The sequence below is a fragment of the Diadema setosum genome, chromosome 19 (assembly GCF_964275005.1).
Source record: "Diadema setosum chromosome 19, eeDiaSeto1, whole genome shotgun sequence".
Taxonomy (NCBI): domain Eukaryota; kingdom Metazoa; phylum Echinodermata; class Echinoidea; order Diadematoida; family Diadematidae; genus Diadema; species Diadema setosum.
Window position 1 is genome coordinate 23,632,605 of NC_092703.1, and position 20,382 is coordinate 23,652,986.

A 20,382-nucleotide genomic window follows, 5' to 3' on the forward strand; every position below is an offset into this window, starting at 1 on the left:
GTAAGGTCCTCCCTGTGTAGTAATACAAATCTTGATAGCATGCTTGTTGTGGTGTGGATAATGAAAATAATAATGATAATTATAATAATAATAATAGTAGTAGTAATAATAACAATGATAATAATAATAATAATAATAATAATAATAATAATAATAATAATAAACCCAGTCCAAAATAAAAAGAGACTTTCCGAAACAGTCTACAAAAAAGCACTCAATTTTGGGAAAAATTTGTTCAAAATTGATCCATCAATGTGCAAAAAATGGCATTTTCTACTGAAAATGATGCTCCCAGGTTCGCTAGAAAGCGAACCCTGGCTGCCCTGCCAGGTTCGCCAAAAAGCGAACCTGACTGCTGGGTTTGCCAAAAAGCGAACCTGACTGCTGGGTTTGCCAAAAAGCGAACCTGGCTGCAAGGTTTGCCAAAAAGCGAACTTGGCCACCAGGTTCGCCAAAAAGCAAACCTGGCCGCCAGGTTCGCCAAAAAGCGAACCTGGCTGCAAGGTTCGCCAAAAAGCGAACTTGGCCACCAGGTTCGCCAAAAAGCAAACCTGGCCGCCAGGTTCGCCAAAAAGCGAACCTGGCTGCAAGGTTCGCCAAAAAGCGAACTTGGCCGCCAGGTTCGCCAAAAAGCGAACCTGGCCGCCAGGTTCGCCAAAAAGCGAACCTGGCCGCCAGGTTCGCCAAAAAGCGAACCTGACTGCCAGGTTCGCCAAAAAGCGAACCTGACTGCAAGGTTTGCCAAAAAGCGAACCTGGCCACCAGGTTCGCCAAAAAGCGAACCTTGCCGCAAGGTTCGCCAAAAAGCAAACCTGACTGCCAGGTTCGCCAAAAAGCGAACCTGACTGCCGGGTTTGCCAAAAAGCAAACCTGGCCGCCAGGTTCGCCAAAAAGCGAACCTGGCCGCCAGGTTCGCCAAAAAGCGAACCTGACCGCCAGGTTCGCCAAAAAGCGAACCTGGCCGCCAGGTTCGCCAAAAAGCGAACCTGGCCGCCAGGTTTGCCAAAAAGCGAACCTGGCCGCCAGGTTCGCCAAAAAGCGAACCTGACTGCCAGGTTCGCCAAAAAGCGAACCTGACCAACAGGTTTGACAAAAAGCGAACCTGGCCGCCAGGTTCACCAAAAAGCGAACCTGACTGCCAGGTTCGCCAAAAAGCGAACCTGGCAGCCAGGTTCGCCGAAAAGCGAACCTAGCCGCCAGGTTTGCCAAAAAGCGAACCTGGCATACATCACAAAATTCTTTTCAAACAATACAAAATGTTAGGTGCATTTTGATCTCCAAAAGGCTATTCTAATTGTTTTCATCATATTTTCCTGCAGTAAATGTGAAATTATCACTCTTGGTTTTGTGTATGAAGAGTTTAGATAAGTGAACAAACATTTGTCAGTGACAATCAATTTTACCTGTGTAATTACTCTGTACTAATCGTTAATTTCAGCCCATTGGGCCATGTATGTCTGTAACAAAAAAAAACATGTTTTTTTTAAGTTTTACAAATTAAGCACTCAGTAAAGAAGAACACACTAATTAAATGCAAAGCAAGGTCATAACCCTCTTCCGAAACACTCATAAAGAAACTTCTGCTCTGTAATAATTAAGTAGTCAATTATTGTTAAAAAGTGTACATCTGTAACAGACACATATAGTGTGACTGTATGTGAGCTTTACAATTTCATGAGGATTGATTTGTTGATTTTATTTTCTGATGTTTATATGTGATTTAATTGAAAGGTAGCATGGAACATCTTGATAACTACGATTAAGTTGGAATACTTGTTAATCAAACTAATTAGCAGTGTTTGTTTGTTTTGTTTGTTTGTTGTTGTTTTGTAAATCGCATTGCACACATATTCAAAATTTCCGAGAAAGACCTAAAGTATATGGAAATGCTAAATTGCATAGATCTCTCATCTTTTGGCCACGGTGTATCAGGAGACAGAGAGTAAAACAAAGAGCATTGTTACTGTGTCAGATGAGCTATACAACACAAGCAAAACATCTATACATGTAGATCTATATTATGGAGCATATCTTGATTAGGATTAAACAAAAAATACCTTTAACTACCCACAATCCATGTGGTTTCAGATGTACCCATACCCAGATGAAGCCAAGTCTTCCTTGATACAAAAGTAGAAGGAAACTATCAATGCAGATAATGATAAAGTGGCTTTTTGTCATGGTAAGGGTGCACAACGAAAGTGTGTTCTCAGTGGATGGACAAGATAGTGAGTACTGCAAAAAAAAAAAAAAAAAAAAGAGCAGCTTGGAGATACATGACATATGTGTAAAATGGGCGGGCAGCTATCTTGTACATCAACCCCACAAACAACCTATGAGGTAGAAATACTAAGAATCCCACAAAAGATGTGATTACTAAAGGAAATGATATCAACTGAGAGAGAAGTTGGATTCAAAGGCACCCCTATTTGCAAATAGCTGTACCTGTACCAAATGCTCACACAGTCATTAGGCCTACTAGTATATAAGGAGCATAATGTGAGTATCAAAAGTACCATTGAATGCTTTAGAATACAGGAAAGTCCAATTAGACAGGTTTCAGATCTATGATTCCATTGTCAGTCTAGATGAGAAACCTGAAGATGACACGTCAGTGAATGATAAACTTGATGTAAATGTTGGGGATTTAGTGTTTTAGATGAATATCACATGGAAACATTTCCTGGTGAGGTTCTTTAAATAGGGGCACTAAGGGCAGGAATCTCAGGATCAATGTCAAGCATCCTGCAAGTGGTCACCAGATCACCAGATCAAATATTTTCCTTCAAAAAAAACAAACAAAGCAAAAAAAACCACAAAAAAAAACCACTGCCAGAAAAATCACACTACAAACAGTTGATGGCAGTCGTGGTCAGTTTACACGTAGCTGGAGTCTGGGACTCGCATTCAAACTCTTTGCTCTGTAAATTATGTCCTTCATCCATTAATATCTCAATCATTCCATGTTACACTATTTTTAATACCCCCCCCCCAAAAAAAAAAGTGAAATTATTACTTCAATTTTAACCATACAAACCAGTATAATTTTGTTTTTAACATGCTGAGAAATAGAAGATTTTTGGAATACTCACAATTCATAGAGCAAGGGACACCATGATGTGTTTTCAAAATCCACATTTTCAAAATCCACATTAAGATTATTATTCTGGTGATCATGATAGTTTACTGTCAATTTGTTTTTATGTACAAATGTATCTATTTTTTTATTTATTTCAAAACTTTGATCAGGTATAGAGTCTACAATTCAGATATGTTTGAAAGGATTTTGTTTGAAATGCTTGCAAAATATAGTAGGCCTACACCATCAATTTTTCATGTGTGGCGCAAACCATTTCTGCACTGCTTTGTGTGTACTGCATACATGAGCAATGGATCCCTAGATACTTATATGGTGGCATTAATTAAATCTGATTCCAATATTGAATTAATTTCTTTTCTACAAATTAATATTCTAGACAATAATGTGTTTGTCAAAATGAAATAGGCTACAACATGACCAACTGACAAGCTAATTTACCATGAAAGGATATTTCTTTGGATAATGTAATCATCCTGTTGCTCAGTGAAGCATGAACTGTATGCAAGGTGATGATTTGGGGAAGGTTTTTGCAGATTGCAGTAAAAAAATGTGATTGTCATCTCAAATTATTAAGATTAAGACCCTACAGCATGAGAAGTCACTGAATTCTGGTAAAGGGATCTTAAAATAAATCCATCAAAATAATAAAATTAATAACGATTTCAAAACGTACGTCTGTAATGGAAATTTTGTACGTCTGTAAAATACTGTACGTCCGTAACACAAAAAGGGTGTAATTAATTGCTAATTTTAAAAAAAAAAAATCTTAATTTCTGCACTTTTGGGTTGTTTAACATCTAATTGAAATGAAAAGAATGAATTTCCTGAAAAGTACCCCACAATTCACAGAGTTTTCCACTTTACATTCCAATGTCAGAAATTTCAACTCATGCGAGTACATCTGTAACGGCCCGATTTTCATCATCAAATATCAAGGTCAAAGTATTGATCATATTGAATATAATTTTGTGATCACTTTACCTTCGAGATGGATGTTAGAAATTAGAAGTATCAAATCTTGTGAATGAAATCAAGTCTAGTTGTTAGAGCTTTTTAAAGTGTACGAAATGTACGTTTGTAATTATGGAATTGCCCGTAAAAGACAATGAAAACAAGAGAGAAAGAGATAGATGGCATTTCTCAGCTCAAACACAAACTTTGATGCACTACAGATTGAAAAGTAGTGACATTACTCCAATTTTTTTTAATGTATCAACAGAAAATATACTTCTGCTGATTTTTGAAGCCTGATACGCAGTTTTACCGCTGTGATGTGTCTCCTTAAAATGAAGAAAATGAAAGGAAGGTAGGATTCCCTCCACAGGCTCACGTGTTATGAAGCTTGCGGTTTCATTACTAAAATGGCCGCCGTTGGGCTCCATGTGAGGCCCCATGGCGTACTACATCCATTTTTGTGCGAAATCGCGAGAGTATACGCCCTCCTAGCCTAGCTACAATGTATGTATACTATTTGCTATGAATTAATAAACGAAACTTTTCTGGAAGACGTTTATCACAGGGCTTTGGAAACGACTTTTGATAGTGGGTATGCATGGAAAGCCTTTTTGTAATTCGCGGAAAGATGATAAACGCAGCCTTTAGGCCTATGCTTCTCCTATATTTTCTATATCGCACCTGAGAACTGGATTGTATTCGGCTATTGATAGATAGCCCCGCTTGTGGTGTGTGTGTGAGTGTGTGAACATACATACATGTAATTATCCATACATGGCCTTGCACATGCAAATGCTAGGCTTTGCATTATGCGTAACAAGTTTGAATATTTTGCACACTACACAGCATGCACATGAAGTGGAACATTATCATTTAATGCAATTTACGTGTAATGGTAAAGCAAGAACTGTAACTACCGGTACACAATCAATGTAATATTTTGCAACAACATTCCCGCATGCATATTGATCAGAAGAAAGCTATAGAAAGTTATAGGGCCAGTACCAGGTATCGCACAAACATTTAATACGTACAGTCCAAATAACGTCATTGACAAACACAAGTAAGTCAAATGCTCACAACTCAAAAAAGGATATAGTTCTGGACACTCAATCAAAATGTTTATGCACAGCTCCTAATCATTGCATGATCGCCATCCAGTACACCACTGGCCACATCCTGTGAAGTGAACAGTTTACAAGAGAATATTGGATAGACTTACAGTTGTACAAACTACTATGAAATCCATTTAACAATATTTGTGAGTCAGGACACCGCTCTCTTATCACAGTCGTCATCTTATGGCGAGTGCTCTTCTTCAAATGGCCATGTTCACGTTGAGCAACATATACATGCTGGTTTCAGAGGATTTATATTGTGGGGATAGAAAGTGTGGAACGATGTCTGGCCTATGTCCATCAGTGCAGGGGTCAGAAAAGGTCAAGACCTAGCCAACTGCCAAATCCGCAGAGGGTTCAGTGAGTGGAATGTGATAATTCAGACACACTAGCACAGTGCCTGCACTACATTGTAGCTGTACAGTTCTCATTGCAGTGTGTCTGCAAACCAAGGCCATAGACAATGTTTTGGTGGGACAAAGCCACTTGTATGAAATATATCAAACTAACAATCCCACCTCATCCCTGCTCGTGGATATACAGTTCTGTATCATACACTTGAACATTAAAGGGGATGGCTAGTAACTGTTCAGTGGGAATCAGTGGGAATGCTGGGGGATGATCAAGGATTGCAACAATCACCCCTCAGCATTCCCACTGATTCCCACTGATCAGTTTGGTAAGAGTAGCCATCCCCTGTAAGTATGCATTTCAGTTAATTGAAACAGGTTTGTTTAGTATTAGTTCATGTGTTTGCTTGTTTTGGTGATCATGGCGATCATGGAAATTTATACACGTCATAACCCAAACACAACTGAAACGTGTTTATTTTTTGTGGGCTTGTTTTTGGAGATGGCCTGTGTTCATGGATATTTGACAGAACTACATAATCATACCCAATTTAAGGATAATTGTGAAGATAAAGGCAATTTTTATTTTGATATTTTACATAGAGATAAACATGGTTTTGCTATTGTCCTGTCGCAAATATAACTTTAATTCCCAGTAATTGGTCCTTTTTAAACCTGGTTAAACCCACTTGTGATGTTACTCTATTCCAAATATCAGGATACTCTTTTGCATTTATGCATATGTCAGTGTGCTTTCACTGAACAGGCAGGTCGCGGGCACAGTGCGGCTTGCTGTGGCGAAATTAGTAGTCCCAGAATACTGTATGGTGTCTTCAAGGAGACAAATTGAAAACAGCATCCATATCCATTATCGGCCTGCAATAAACATATGCCTTGTATCAGAACATTGTTTGGGCAATATGCTTTTGGTGAAAAATGATTTAAATATTTCAAAAAAATAATGGTTTGGGTAACTAACAGGAGAATAAATTGGAATTATGAGAATGGTGCAAATTGTACACTACTAGGGTACAAAATGAGTGCTGAATTCACAAATATTATGAAGGCACTAGCATTCAAAATGGGGATCCCAATTGTTTAAACAATGCAGCAAAGATGTGTCGTGTCCAAGATCCAATTCGTATTGGAATTCATGAATGACTAATAACTGTTATGGAGATACATTTAATGTTTTTACCCTCAGGCTGACCTGAAAATCATGATTCAAAGTGGACGGAGGGGCTAATATTCATTATAGACATTGCTTCTGAAAGCTTTGTTTACAAGAGGAGATTCCTAAAGTATCTGTTTGCCTATACTTATTCGTAATCTGTATTTTCTGACATCAGTCTTAACGTTTTTCTGTGTGCGTGTGTTTCTTTTACTTTCACCATTCTGCTTTCCTAAGTTGTGTGTTTGTACTCCTTATAGCGTCTCCGTTTGTTGCAACTTCAATTTTTCTTGATACTGAAATTTAATAGCATTGACTTGATTCTTTGTCATTATTTGATAGCTAACAAGAATTTGAACGTCTACAGTGTAAAAAAAAAAATCATAGTAAATGAAAAGCTGTTCTTGGTTTTTATTTTCGGGCGATTAGCTTCCAATCTGTGTGGATGTAGCTCTTTCTTTTTCTTTCCTTGCTGTCTATCTTAGCTTACCCATCATTTTCTTTGTCCATTCCTATCTCATCTTAGGTTGATTCTGATTTCAGTTCGATGAAGCAATTTGGAGACTGAAGTTGTTTTTTTTTTACATAATAGTCATCAATGGTACCATTTAATGGAATTGTTCAAAAAACAGATAAACGCACCAATTTTCTATCTTACTGACAAGAGTTCATTTTTCTTTTCATATCTTTGAGGTAAGGCAATGTCTGCACGGAGTTATACACCTTGAGCTATACCTTGTTAATCTTTATCCTTTTCCCTATGATATGTCATTCTGTCTCATTATGTTTTATATTATCTTGTCAGTTTCCCACTGTTCCTCCCCTTATGTTATTTACAGTATTGTTTTATTTCATCTCATCTTCCATCTTTCTTATTTCATTTCATCTTCCATCTTTCCTCCCCTTTAATCCTCTGTCAATCATCATTTTCCCTTTTTATGATTCCATCATCTTCTCTTCTTATTCTTTGTTAAGTGTTATTTCTCTCTGTATATCAATTTGAACGGTTTTCATCCCGTGATATGGGCTCTTTTCGATGAGTCCCCTTGAAGACACGCGTATAAAGCTTTTATGGGCTAATTTTGCCCCAGCTAGCCACATCGCACCTGTGATCTGATTGTTTAGCAAAAGCCTGTTTGGAATACGAGAAGTACAGAGGTTACACTCTCGAAAGATATGTTCGTACAGGGTGGGGCGTGACTCAAAAAAAAAAAAAAAGGCCTAACCAGTTTCCCATGGTCAGTTTCTGCAATATTTGTTATCAGTACATTAGATGCGCCATTCTCTACGAAAAACGATACCAAGAATGATCGTCAATTTTGGTCGAGTAGTTTTTGTTTTATGCTACAAATCATACTGTGGAAGGAAGCCCCACCGCCATGCTTATCTACCGATGAACGCCATGGTGGGGCTGAATTCACGAGTAGGTTTAGGCCTATAAAGCAGGCGAGTCGCCGTAGTATTAGTACAGACACGCAGTGGTGGTGGGGCTATCGTGAAATAGGCCCCACCGCAGTGCGCGTGCACCGTACCCGTGTGTTTATAGCAAGCAAAGGGTTGGTCCTAGGGTTTAGGGTTAGGTAGGGTTGTATTTATGGTTAAATTGGCCGTAAAATTAGTCGAGGGACATATTAGGAAGTCATTTTCGCCGCATTCACGAGTATTGACTATGGAAGGCAGCCCCACCGCCGTGCTTACCTACCGATGAACACCACACGGTGGGGCTGAATTCACGAGTATTTAAACAGGCGAGTCGCCGTAGTATTAGTACAGACACGCAGTGGTGGGGCCTATTTCACGAGTTTGCCGAAAATTATGGATATCCAAGCGTACCACAGTTGTAATCTGTATTATTGGCAGTATTAAATCTGATACAATTCATTAAATATTCTTTTGTCTAAAGGCTTAGCCAATGACAATAGTGCAGCGCCTGCTATGCGCTCGCTAGCTCGCTCCCCCGCCAGCGCTAGCCGCCGGCCGGCTGTCGCTGTGCTGCACTAGCATATAGCCTTGCTAGCTCGCTGGCTATCAACCAGACAATCAATATCGACGACTCCGTTCTTAGACGTCATCACAATTTAGAAGTGATAGTGCCAAAGTATAGAAAGTTTTCCAAAACCGAGGAAATTGCATCCATTATGTTAACAAATGTAGAACAAAATTCAGAACAGTAAAAAAACCCGCACGACCATAGAATTACTTAGAATTTAACATTTAATATTATTACATCATTAAGAAAAAAATGTCCAAACCATTTTATTAGGTCTTTAATGTCAGGCCTTGTTTGATATTTTGTATCATATTATAATGCATGTAGTGTTTTGTTCTTGTTTGTATGTTATGTGTTTTCTTCAATAAAAACATTGAAAAAAAAAAGAAAAAAAGTTTTACTAATCAGACTGCAATCAAATACCCTTTCTTGGGTGGCCGGAAGCAGCATACTTTGCATTCGATGACCTGACCTTACCCAAAGACTCCAACCCCAAGCACCTTCTGATCTGGAGATTCTCCCGCCCGAAACCCCTAACAAACGGGAGACTCCAAGTTGATGTGTGCGAAGCGCGAAGTTCCTAGGGTTTTAGATGTTCTCTGGTGCTATCTAAGGCTTATTTTTATGCCTCCGCCACGAAGTGTCGCCGGAGGCATTATGTTTTCGGGTTGTCCGTCCGTCCGTCCGTCCGTCCTTTCCGTCCGTCCGTCCGTCCTTTCGTCCGTCCGTCCGTCCGTAATCAATTTTGTGGACAGCGTATCTAAAAAACTGTGAGAGGTATCCTAATTAAACTTGGCATGTATATGTATGAGTGGGTGAAGTTGTGCCTATCAACTTTTGGGTGCACACGCTTGAGGTCAAAGGTCAAAAGGTCAAGGTCAAATGCTCAGAATTATACTATTTCCCCTATATCTCTGCAATGCCTGGAGGTATTTTCTTGAAACTTGGTGTATACATGAACTATCAAATAAAGATTCCCCAGAGAGAGTTTTGGGTCATGAGGTCAAAGGTCAAGGGTCAAAGGTCAAGTGAAAATGTTAAAATTTCACTTTTTTCTCCATATCTCACAGATTTTTCAAGGTATCTTCATGTAACTTAGTATATATGCATGCACTGACTGGCAGTGATCAATTTAGGGGTCACGGGTCAAAGGTCATGGGTCAAAGGTCAAGGTCCACTCATCAAAATGCCATTATTTCCCTCTTATCTATGCAATGCCAGCAGGATTTTTTCTTGAAACTTAGTGTATGCATTTATTACCCAATACAGATTCTCTGGGAAGTTTCTTGTCAAAAGTCAAAGGCCAAAAGGTCAAAGGTCAAGTGAAAGTGTTAAATTTCACTTCTGCTTTAAACTTATAAAAGGGTCAAAAGTTGGGTACAAATCCCCAGATACCTGCACTCTTATTAGACAGTATAGCCATTAATCCAAATAAACCTAGTTCAAGGAAAGCGAACATTCAATGCATGTGTGACAAACCTGTCATTTTAATATTTTGCCAGTAATGTGAAACTGTCATCACACATTGTCAAGACATTGTGCTTTAGACCTATTTTGAAAACCATGCATTATGGCGGAGGCATACCAGTCGCCATAGCGACATTTCTAGTTTCAACATACGATAGCAATATGTAAGAAATCCTTTCCACCGGGAGACACAGAGCCAGGGCGGGAGAAATCAAATCTCAGTCGGGAGAAGGGGAGATTTTGCGAAAATGGGCTTTCAGCGGGAGATCTCCAGTCGAAAACGGGAGGGTATGGAGTCTCTGCTTACCCAACCCTTTGTATATTAGGCCATGTTATTCATGAAAAGTAGGTAACGCGACCACCTGACACGAATATGATCACCTAATGAAACGATGTAAAGCCTTATAATTGAGGTTTGTTGAAGTCAAGGGTAAATCAAGAAAATATTAATTTCAATTTTAGGGCATAACAATATCACAATGCCAAAACAGTTTAGAACTCTGCTATTAAAGGAAAAAGGGGTAACTGAAAAAATTTTAGCAACTTAAGTATGGAACCTGTTAACAATATTCTTAATCAGGGGTCCTAAGTCAAAACTTGTTATCCGTGACATTAACTACCACATTTCTGTGACAAATTTGTTCTGCGCCAATCCAATCATGTAAGGATTTCATTACAACAGCTATAATAGCAATTTGGCACTCATAACAAGTTTCATGAAAAGGGCCCTGGACACTATACTTTCTCAATGCAGGAAGTTGTATGTTCACAATGAGTGCAGAGATGCCAAGTTCAAAAAACTTTTATGACTCGGCGTCTCGGCGCTCGCGCGCATGCGCACGCGAACGAGGAGGGTGTCCCACTCCCACGGTAGGGAGCTTTTTTAAATTATTAGCTTTTAATGATGCGATCTGGTGCATTTAATAGTGACTATTTTTTACTAATTTTGAAAGGCAAAAGGGAAATATACCTTCAATTGCAACTATCACTTTAATCCTTTGAGCTATGCTCCTTATTTTTGGCCCAAATTGCAGACTTCACCAGATGCGTGAGAAAAATGGGTGCCATGCGTGAGATCGTGAGACAGACCCTAAATGCTACGCAGAATGCGTGAGATTTGGTAGCTCTGTGAGTGTCCAGTGTATGCTGTATTGTGGGGAAAGTATTTAACTTTTGCCCCTGTACAGTTCAGGGGTCAAAAAGAATGTCACCTTGATAAGACTTGGCCAAAACATTCACCAGACTCATGGTCAGGGGAGAGTAAAGTAACATTAGCCCACTGTATCTGCACTTTGCTGTGTGCACCATACACTCTGTGTGCCACCAAGTTTGGTTGTCTTAAAGGGACCCTTAACTTTTGCAAATACATTCATTCTGGCATAGGCCTGTACAAACATTATTGTTCTGTCACCACAGCCAGATTAGTGAGATCCCTAGGGCTTACAATTAATCAATTACATGGCAGTATAGCTAAATTGGATGAAAAGGATGAGGACCTCATATCAAGGTGACTTAAAAAAAAACCAGCTTTTTATAAAATAATACCAGACGTTCTAGACATAAAAAAAGAAAAAAAAATCATGGGTACACCCCATCATCTTTGCACTTTTCGTTTGAATAATTCTTAACACAAACGCAAAACACACAAACACACACACACACACAAAAAAAAAAAAAACAACAAAAAACTTTAAAGAAATTGAAAACACTCGGATCGATGTATAGGTCTGCCTCTCCACCTGAAAACTTCATAAATAACTTTTTTTAAAAAGGTGCCCATTTGCATAAATTGAGATTCTATTCCCCTCGGGATGGATGCTACCTGCCAAGTTTGGTGATCGAACTACGTTGTATCAGTCATGGGGTTTTCAAGAAGAAAATGAAAGTACAAAATTAACGCATGACGCACATCACACACCGGACAAAGAGCACACGCAAAAGCTCAATTGAGCCTTCAGCTCAGGTGAGCTATAAAAAGGATGTCAAAAAGTACAGATTATGAATATCAAGTATGGGTTTCCTCCTGTTATCAATGTCTGCAGATGCAATGTAGCCCCTCTGTTCACTTTCTATGTCAATGTGAAGGTAATTGATCTCCATAGCAAATGTATGAGTCTGTATGTTGCTTGAACAAGGATCCCAATTTCATTTGTGATCTTATAGTCCTCATCAAATGCTAATGAATTTTCATTCATTAATTGAGTATTTATCTTAATGCACTAGTATACTTTTGCACCATTCCTTTTGAATTTCTGATTTCTCCTGTTTACGTAATACCCCGCTCATTATTCTTTGAACGGATGAATTAAATATCTACTACCAAAATCATGGGCCTTCAGGGTACTGCCAAAGCAGTGTTATTGCTGTGTAGGCCTACATGCCATAAGATCGTTGCACTACCATTAATCATGGATATGGATGCTGTTTCAATGTGCTTTCTTGAAGACACCATACAGCTTTTTTGTATGCTCCAAGCAAGCTGCATCACTGATCTTATAAGAGATCAGTTGCCGCACCATGAATGACACACCCACGGCCCAACTGTTAAGCTTACGCCTGAGCAAAAGAGTATCCTGATATTTGTATGTCTATATACGTAAGAAGTAGGTTTTTAGAGGCAGCTTCTAGGACAATAAAGAAACCATGCAGCTCACTATAATTCTTATTAAGCTTCTAGCATTCACATGTAAATTATCAAAATCATCTAAATTGCCTTAAAGGACAAGTCCACCTTCATATACATAAGGATTGAGAGAATGCAGCAATATTAGTAGAACACATCAGTGAAAGTTTGAGGAAAATTGGACAATCCGTTCAAAAGTTATGAATATTTTAAGTATCTGCGCAGTCACTGCTGGAAGAGAAGACTACTACAGTGTATGATGTCACATGCGTACAACTACACATAAGGAAAATAAAAAGAGAATTTCATAAAACTTTACTTTTTGAATAAAGTGCACATTTCTTCGACTTGCTACTGACGTATGTTAAGGGTAACATTATTCCCCCTGCCTTCTGAAAGAGAGAAGTCGAGTGTTCTTTTGTTATGCAAGAAAAATGGAAATATGTTGAATTGTCTTCTTTCTTTATATCGTTGTACTCATGTGACATCACAAGCTATAGTAGTCTTTTCATCCAGCCGTGACTGAGCAGAAACTTCAAAAATTCATAACTTTTGAACGGATTGTCCGATTTTGCTCAAACTCTCACTGATGTGTTCTACTAATATTTCTGCATTCACTCAACCCACATGTCTATGAAGGTGAACTTGTCCTTTAACTTCACAATCAACATAAAACTGGGTATGTTACTGTGGAGTTCTGTCAAATTTCCATGATCGCCATGATCGCCAAAACAAGCAAACACATGAACAAACAAATACTAAACAAACCTGTTTCAATTAACTGAAATGCATACTTACAGGGGATAGCCTGTATTACCAAACTGATCAGTGGGAATCAGTGGGAATGCTGAGGGGTGATTGTTGCAATCCTTGTGGGATTCTTTTATGAGTATATTATATATCTATTGTTGAATGAAAATTATTTGCCTCAGAATGATCTCATATTCAAGTAATGTGCAGTATATGCCCCGTCACTGTCAGGCATGCTTACCTGGAAACATTGAACTGCACATTACTTGAATAATAATTATATGAGACCATTAATTCTCAAGCAAATAATTTTCACACAACAATAGATACCGGTATATAAAGTACTCTATCCCACAAGGATTGGAACAATCATCCCCCAGCATTCCCACTGAACAGTTGCTAGCACTCATTTTGGTCCTTTCTCACTCTAAAACTTCATTTCATTTGCATGCATTTCTATTGATATCACTCATTTTGACTCCTAAATTATAGCATTGGCCTATGGGAGTCTCACTCTCAACTATAGTTTCCAATTATGGCAGCCCTGTACTAGCCATCCCCTTTTATAATGTTCATGTGTATGATATATTCACAAGCAGGGATGAGGTGGGATTGTTAGTTTAATACATCTCATACAAGTGGCTTCCCACCAAAACATTATCAATAACCTTGGTTTGCACACACGCTGCCATGAGAACTGTATAGCTACAGTGTATGTGTAGTGCAGGCACTGTGCTAGTGTGTCTGAATTATCACATTCCACTCACTGAACCCTCTGGGGATTTGGCAGTTGGCTAGGTCTTGACCTTTTCTGACCCCTGCACTGATGGACATAGGCCAGACATCGTTCCACACTTTCCATCCCCACAATATAAATCCTCTGAAACCAGCATGTATATGTTGCTCATCGTGAACATGGCCATTTGAAGAAGAGGACTCGCCATAAGATGACGACTGTGATAAGAGAGCGGTGTCCTGACTCACAAATATTGTTTAACGGATTTCATAGTACGTACACGATGTAGTTTGTACAACTGTAAGTCTATCCCATATTCTCTTGTAAACTGTTTACTTCACAGGATGAGGCCAGTGGTGCACTGGATGGTGATCATGCAATGATTAGGAGCTGTGAATAAACATTTCGATTGAGTGTCCAGAACTACTGTATATCCTTTTATGAGTTGTGAGCATTTGACTTACTTGCGTTTGTCAATTTGACATTTGGACTTCATCAAATGTTTGTGCGATACCTGGTACTGGCCCTATAACTTTATATAGCTTTCTTCTGATCAATATGCATGCGGGAATGTTGTTGCAAAATATTACATTGATTGTGTACCGGTAGTTACAGTTCTTGCTTTACCATTACACGTAAATTGCATTTAATGATAATGTTCCACTTCATGTGTATGCTGTGTAGTGTGCAAAATATTCAAACTTGTTACGCAGAATGCAAAGCCTAGCACATACAAACTTTGCATACATGTGCACGTCAGGGCTGCCAACTCTCATGCATTGAGGTCCTTTCTCACTCGATCTAAAACTTATTTCATTTCCATGCATTTCTATTGATCTCACGCATTTTGACTCCTAATAGCATTGGCCTATGGGAGTCTCACTCTCAACTACAGTGTAGTTTCCAGTGTTGACAGCCCTGGCATGTATGGATAATTACATGTATGTATGTTCACACACTCACACACCACATGCTGGGCTATATATCTATCAATACTAATAGCCGAATACAATCCAGTTCTCAGGTGCGATGTAGAAAATATAGGAGAAGCATAGGCCTAAAGGCTGCATTTATCATCTTTCTGCGAATTACAAAATTACAAAAGGCTTAATTTCCATGCACACCCACTATCAAAAGTTGTTTTTTAATATGTGTGCAATGCAATCTACAAAAAACAAAACAAACAAACAAACACTGCTAATTAGTTTAATTAACAAGTATTCCAACCTAATCGTAGTTATCGAGATGTTCCATGCTACCTTTCAATTAAATTACAAATAAACATCAGAAAATAAAATCAACAAATCAATCCTCATGAAATTATAAAGCTCACATACAGTCACACTATATGTGTCTGTTACAGATGTACACTTTTTAACAATAATTGACTACTTAATTATTACAGAGCAGAAGTTTCTTTATGAGTGTTTCGGAAGAGGGTTATGAGCCTGCTTTGCATTCAATTAGTATGTTCTTCTTTACTGAGTGCTTAATTTGTAAAACTTAAAAAAAAAACATGTTTTTTGTTTTGTTTTGTTACGGACATACATGGCCCAATGGGCTGAAATTAACAATTAGTACAGAGTAATTACACAGGTAAAATTGATTGTCACTGACAAATGTTTGTGCACTTATCTAAACTCTTCAAACACAAAACCAAGAGTGGTAATTTCACATTTACTGAAGGAAAATATAATGAAAACAATTAGATAGCAATTAGATAGGCTCATCAAAATGCTCCTAATATTTTCTCTTCTTTGAAAAGGATTTTGTGATGTATGCCAGGTTCGCTTTTTGGCAAACCTGGCAGCCAGGTTTACTTTCTGGCAAACCTGGCAGCCAGGTTTACTTTCTGGCAAACCTGGCAGCCATGTTCGCTTCTTGGCAAACCTGGCAGTCAGGTTCGCTTTTTGGCGAACCTTGCAGCCAGGTTCGCTTTTTGGCGAACCTTGCAGCCAGGTTCGCTTTTTGGCGAACCTGGCGGCCAGGTTCGCTTTTTGGCGAACCTGGCAGTCAGGTTCGCTTTTTGGCGAACCTTGCAGCCAGGTTCGCTTTTTGGCGAACCTGGCGGCCAGGTTCGCTTTTTGGCAAACCTGGCGGTCAGGTTCGCTTTTTGGCAAACCTGGCGGTCAGGTTCGCTTTTTGGCGAACCTGGCGGCCAGGTTCGCTTTCTGGCAAACCTTGCAGCCAGGTTCGCTTTTTGGCGAACCTGGCGGTCAGGTTCGCTTTTTGGCAAACCTTGCAGCCAGGTTCGCTTTTTGGCGAACCTGGCGGCCAGGTTCGCTTTCTGGCAAACCTTGCAGCCAGGTTCGCTGTTTGGCGAACCTGGCGGCCAGGTTCGCTTTTTGGTGAACCTGGCAGTCAGGTTCGCTTTTTGGCGAACCTTGCAGCCATGTTCGCTTTTTGGCAAACCTTGCAGCCAGGTTCGCTTTTTGGCGAACCTGGCAGTCAGGTTCGCTTTTTGGCGAACCTTGCAGCCAGGTTCGCTTTTTGGCGAACCTGGCGGCAAGGTTCGCTTTTTGGCGAACCTGGCGGCCAGGTTCGCTTTCTGGCAAACCTTGCAGCCAGGATCGCTTTTTGGCGAACCTGGCGGCCAGGTTCGCTTTTTGGCAAACCTTGCAGCCAGGTTCGCTTTTTGGCGAACCTGGCGGCCTGGTTCGCTTTTTGGCGAACCTGGCGGTCAGGTTCGCTTTTTGGCGAACCTGGCGGTCAGGTTCGCTTTCTGGCAAACCTTGCAGCCAGGTTCGCTTTTTGGCGAACCTGGCGGTCAGGTTCGCTTTTTGGCGAACCTTGCAGCCAGGTTCGCTTTTTGGCGAACCTGGCGGCCAGGTTCGCTTTTTGGCGAACCTGGCGGCCAGGTTCGCTTTCTGGCAAACCTTGCAGCCAGGTTCGCTTTTTGGCGAACCTGGCGGCCAGGTTCGCTTTTTGGCGAACCTGGCGGCCAAGTTCGCTTTTTGGCAAACCTTGCAGCCAGGTTCGCTTTTTGGCGAACCTGGCGGTCAGGTTCGCTTTTTGGCGAACCTTGCAGCCAGGTTCGCTTTTTGGCGAACCTGGCGGCCAGGTTCGCTTTTTGGCGAACCTGGGAGCATTATTTTCAGTAGCAAAAGCCATTTTTTGCACATTGATGGATCAATTTGTAACAAATTTTTCCCAAAATCGAGTGCTTTTTTGTAGACTGTTTTGGAAAGTCTCTTTTTATTTTGGACTGGGTTAATAATAATAATAATAATAATAATAATAATAATAATAATAATCATTATGATAATAATTATAATAATTATAATGATAAAGAGAGACTCTTACAAAGTGCTCATTCTACCTAAAAAGATACTCATGGCACTGTAGAACAGAGTACATATGTATCTTATTACAACTACATTACACACTACCCGGCTCTTAGCAACATTTTTTTTTAATGCCCCCAGTCTTTTGTCTTTGTCCGCAGCTCCAAGTTATTTAACGATACCGTTATAGCACTTTTTTTGTAAACACGGCGAACAGTCTCGCTTAAGCGATACTAAAGTATTTATGTGGTTCGATAGTTTGTTCTTAATACTGATTTTGCACTGGTACAATTTAAGTTGGTCGAGATAAACATGTCCGTTCTCCGTATAATTTCACGCCTATAAATTCGGGAACCTACAGTTTTTACAAGCATCATTGCTTTTATGTAGGCCCCATCATATTTCTGACATTGATTTGTGATATCCTCAGATGATAATGACCATTTATATTTGTGGTAATGTTTGTCTTTTTCTTTCAAACATATATGGTTGTATAACCCTCAAACATATATGGTTGTATATATTTTGTATTTTTGTTTTATTGTCAATCATTTTGTAATCCCATCACTGAGGAAGTGGAAATATGAAATAAACTTGAACTTGAACTTGAACTGAGTATCACAGAAGCTATAAGAACAATAAGCAAACAAGCAATATAGGTACATACAGTTGTATATACATACAGGTACAATGTAAACAATTGTCAATTTAAATTCAAAAGGTAGGTCTTGAGATTCTTTTTAAAAGCATCAATAGAAGATGCTTGTCGAAGATATTTTGGAAGGCTATTCCAAAATTTTGGGCCCATGTATGAAAAAGCACAATCCCCCAACTATGCTTGATTTGAGGTACCAGGTACCTTTAATTTTTTGCAAGTTCAATGAACGGAGATTTGGTTGTTGGTGAAGATGAAGAGTATTTCGAAGGTACAAATAGGCAGGGGCAAATTTGTGCAAAGTACGGTAGACAAGAAGAAGAATCTTGAAGTTAATACATTTTTCTACAGGGAGCCAGTGTAGGGACCAAAGTATTGGGGTAGTATGTGTTGTTTTCTTTGTGAAAGTAAGTAATCTAATCACAATTCTGAAGACGTTGCAGTTTACGGAGTCCTTTTTGCGGAAGGCTGCAAAACAGAGAATTGAAGAAAAGTACAAAACAAACTCCACACAAAGTAATTCTTGCCTTTGCAGTGAAAGAGCATTGTACACAAATCTTGAAAGTAACAATAAGGAGATACCAGTGTGAGAGGCATGACTACTGAGTGCCTCATAAACAGTATACTGTATGTCCAAAAAAAAATTACAATGGGACCCTTAGCAATAATAACTTTAAAAATAGTGAATCAATCCAAATACAACTTCAGGGTACGAAACTATAACTTGTTGCCCACATCTTAGAGAAAACCCCATTTGATTTGCTTCAGGGGTCAAAGAGAAATGAGGAATTTTGCAGAGTATGTCAGGAATCTCTTCCCTCCAAGTTCTTTCTATTGTGTTCACACACAAGAGCATCCAAGGGCTAAACTTGGAAGAATCAGACTCATGACATGCTTTACAACAATCAACATTTCTCTGTGACCGCTTAAAAGGGCATTGTACCAGTTTTTTATTTTTCTATATGTTGTTCTTTTAATTCTAAAAGACCCAGAGGTGCAACCAGAATCAAAATTTCATAACGATTTAGCCCGTAACTTCATGTTGAAAATGGAACTTTTTTGGCGAGAATTATGCTAATGAGCTGACGAGCCCGGATGATGTGATGTTACAGGTGCCAAATATATCTTTGATCACAAGCCCTCGCATACGCGTGCGTTAAATTGTGCCGAGTAGCAGACGACGCTTAGGCCCAATTTAGCTAGCAGGCGGCACTTGTGTACTGTCCTATCCATGCCGCTGTCTCAAATTTCGCTGAACCAAATCGCACCAAAATTACAGGATATACTTCTAAGCATATTTCAAAATACTGCATTATATTTGAACGAAATCGGTAATCGAGAAGTATCAATATTGACGCCGACTTTCAAGTTGTCACAAAAAAAAACTCACTCTTCGCGAGAGATCTTGGTAAACACGACATGCACAATCTAGAGCTGAAGTTAGCCGACTAGTACTGTGCGAACGGGGAATTTACGCGGGAACTGAACTAAAAAATGTCATGATTTTGGCGATTTGTGTGATTTATGAACTTTATTTTTCATTCAACTGAGCTCAAATAATTTATAAATTGATTTTTTGCTCCCCATTACTTGAAAGATTTGTCTCATGATATTAGATGGCTAACTTCAGTCTGTGCGTGCGCAGGCCGTAGGGCTACTACGCCGCGATCACTCTTGTTTAGTCCTACAGAGCAGATTGTTTTTAGCGACGACAGGAAAGTCGACAACGTCACTTATGCTTCCCGACTTGCGATTTGGTTCCAATGAGCGTGAGCAAGTGGACATGAGTCATAAAATATTTCTTGTGATTTTGGTGCAATTTGGTAAGTGAATTTTGAGATATCTACATGGATACGGAAGTACTCTAGCACTATGCCTAGCATTACACCAGTGCTTGGATCGCGAAGCGGCGGCACTGTTTGTATCTACGTGGTCAGGCCACTCTTCCGAGGTATGGGTCCTACTAAAACTAAACTAGATCTAGATCTAATCCTTGGTGTTAATACGACCACCATGAGATTTATCTCAACTACAAAAACATTGAAAATCCATAAAGCAGATACATTACCTGCAAAATTCAGCACAGAAACAACAGGGCCTGCTGGACAAGGGCCTAGATCTAGCGGCAACGCTAGACCTTGGAGTCTGGACTTTGGTCTGAACTTTCTTCAAGTTCTGGCAGCA

The 20,382-nt window shown here is 39.5% G+C and overlaps 1 protein-coding gene across 1 annotated transcript in view; it reads left to right on the top strand.

Annotated features, from left to right (window-relative positions):
• Positions 1 to 12,050: 12,050 nt before the first annotated feature.
• The window catches only part of LOC140242356 (uncharacterized), a 50,748-nt gene continuing 42,416 nt past the window's right edge, over positions 12,051 to 20,382 (top strand). The window contains exon 1 of the mRNA XM_072322092.1: positions 12,051 to 12,113. Coding sequence (XP_072178193.1) covers positions 12,051 to 12,113 — 63 coding nt within the window. The remainder of the gene's footprint in view (positions 12,114 to 20,382) is intronic.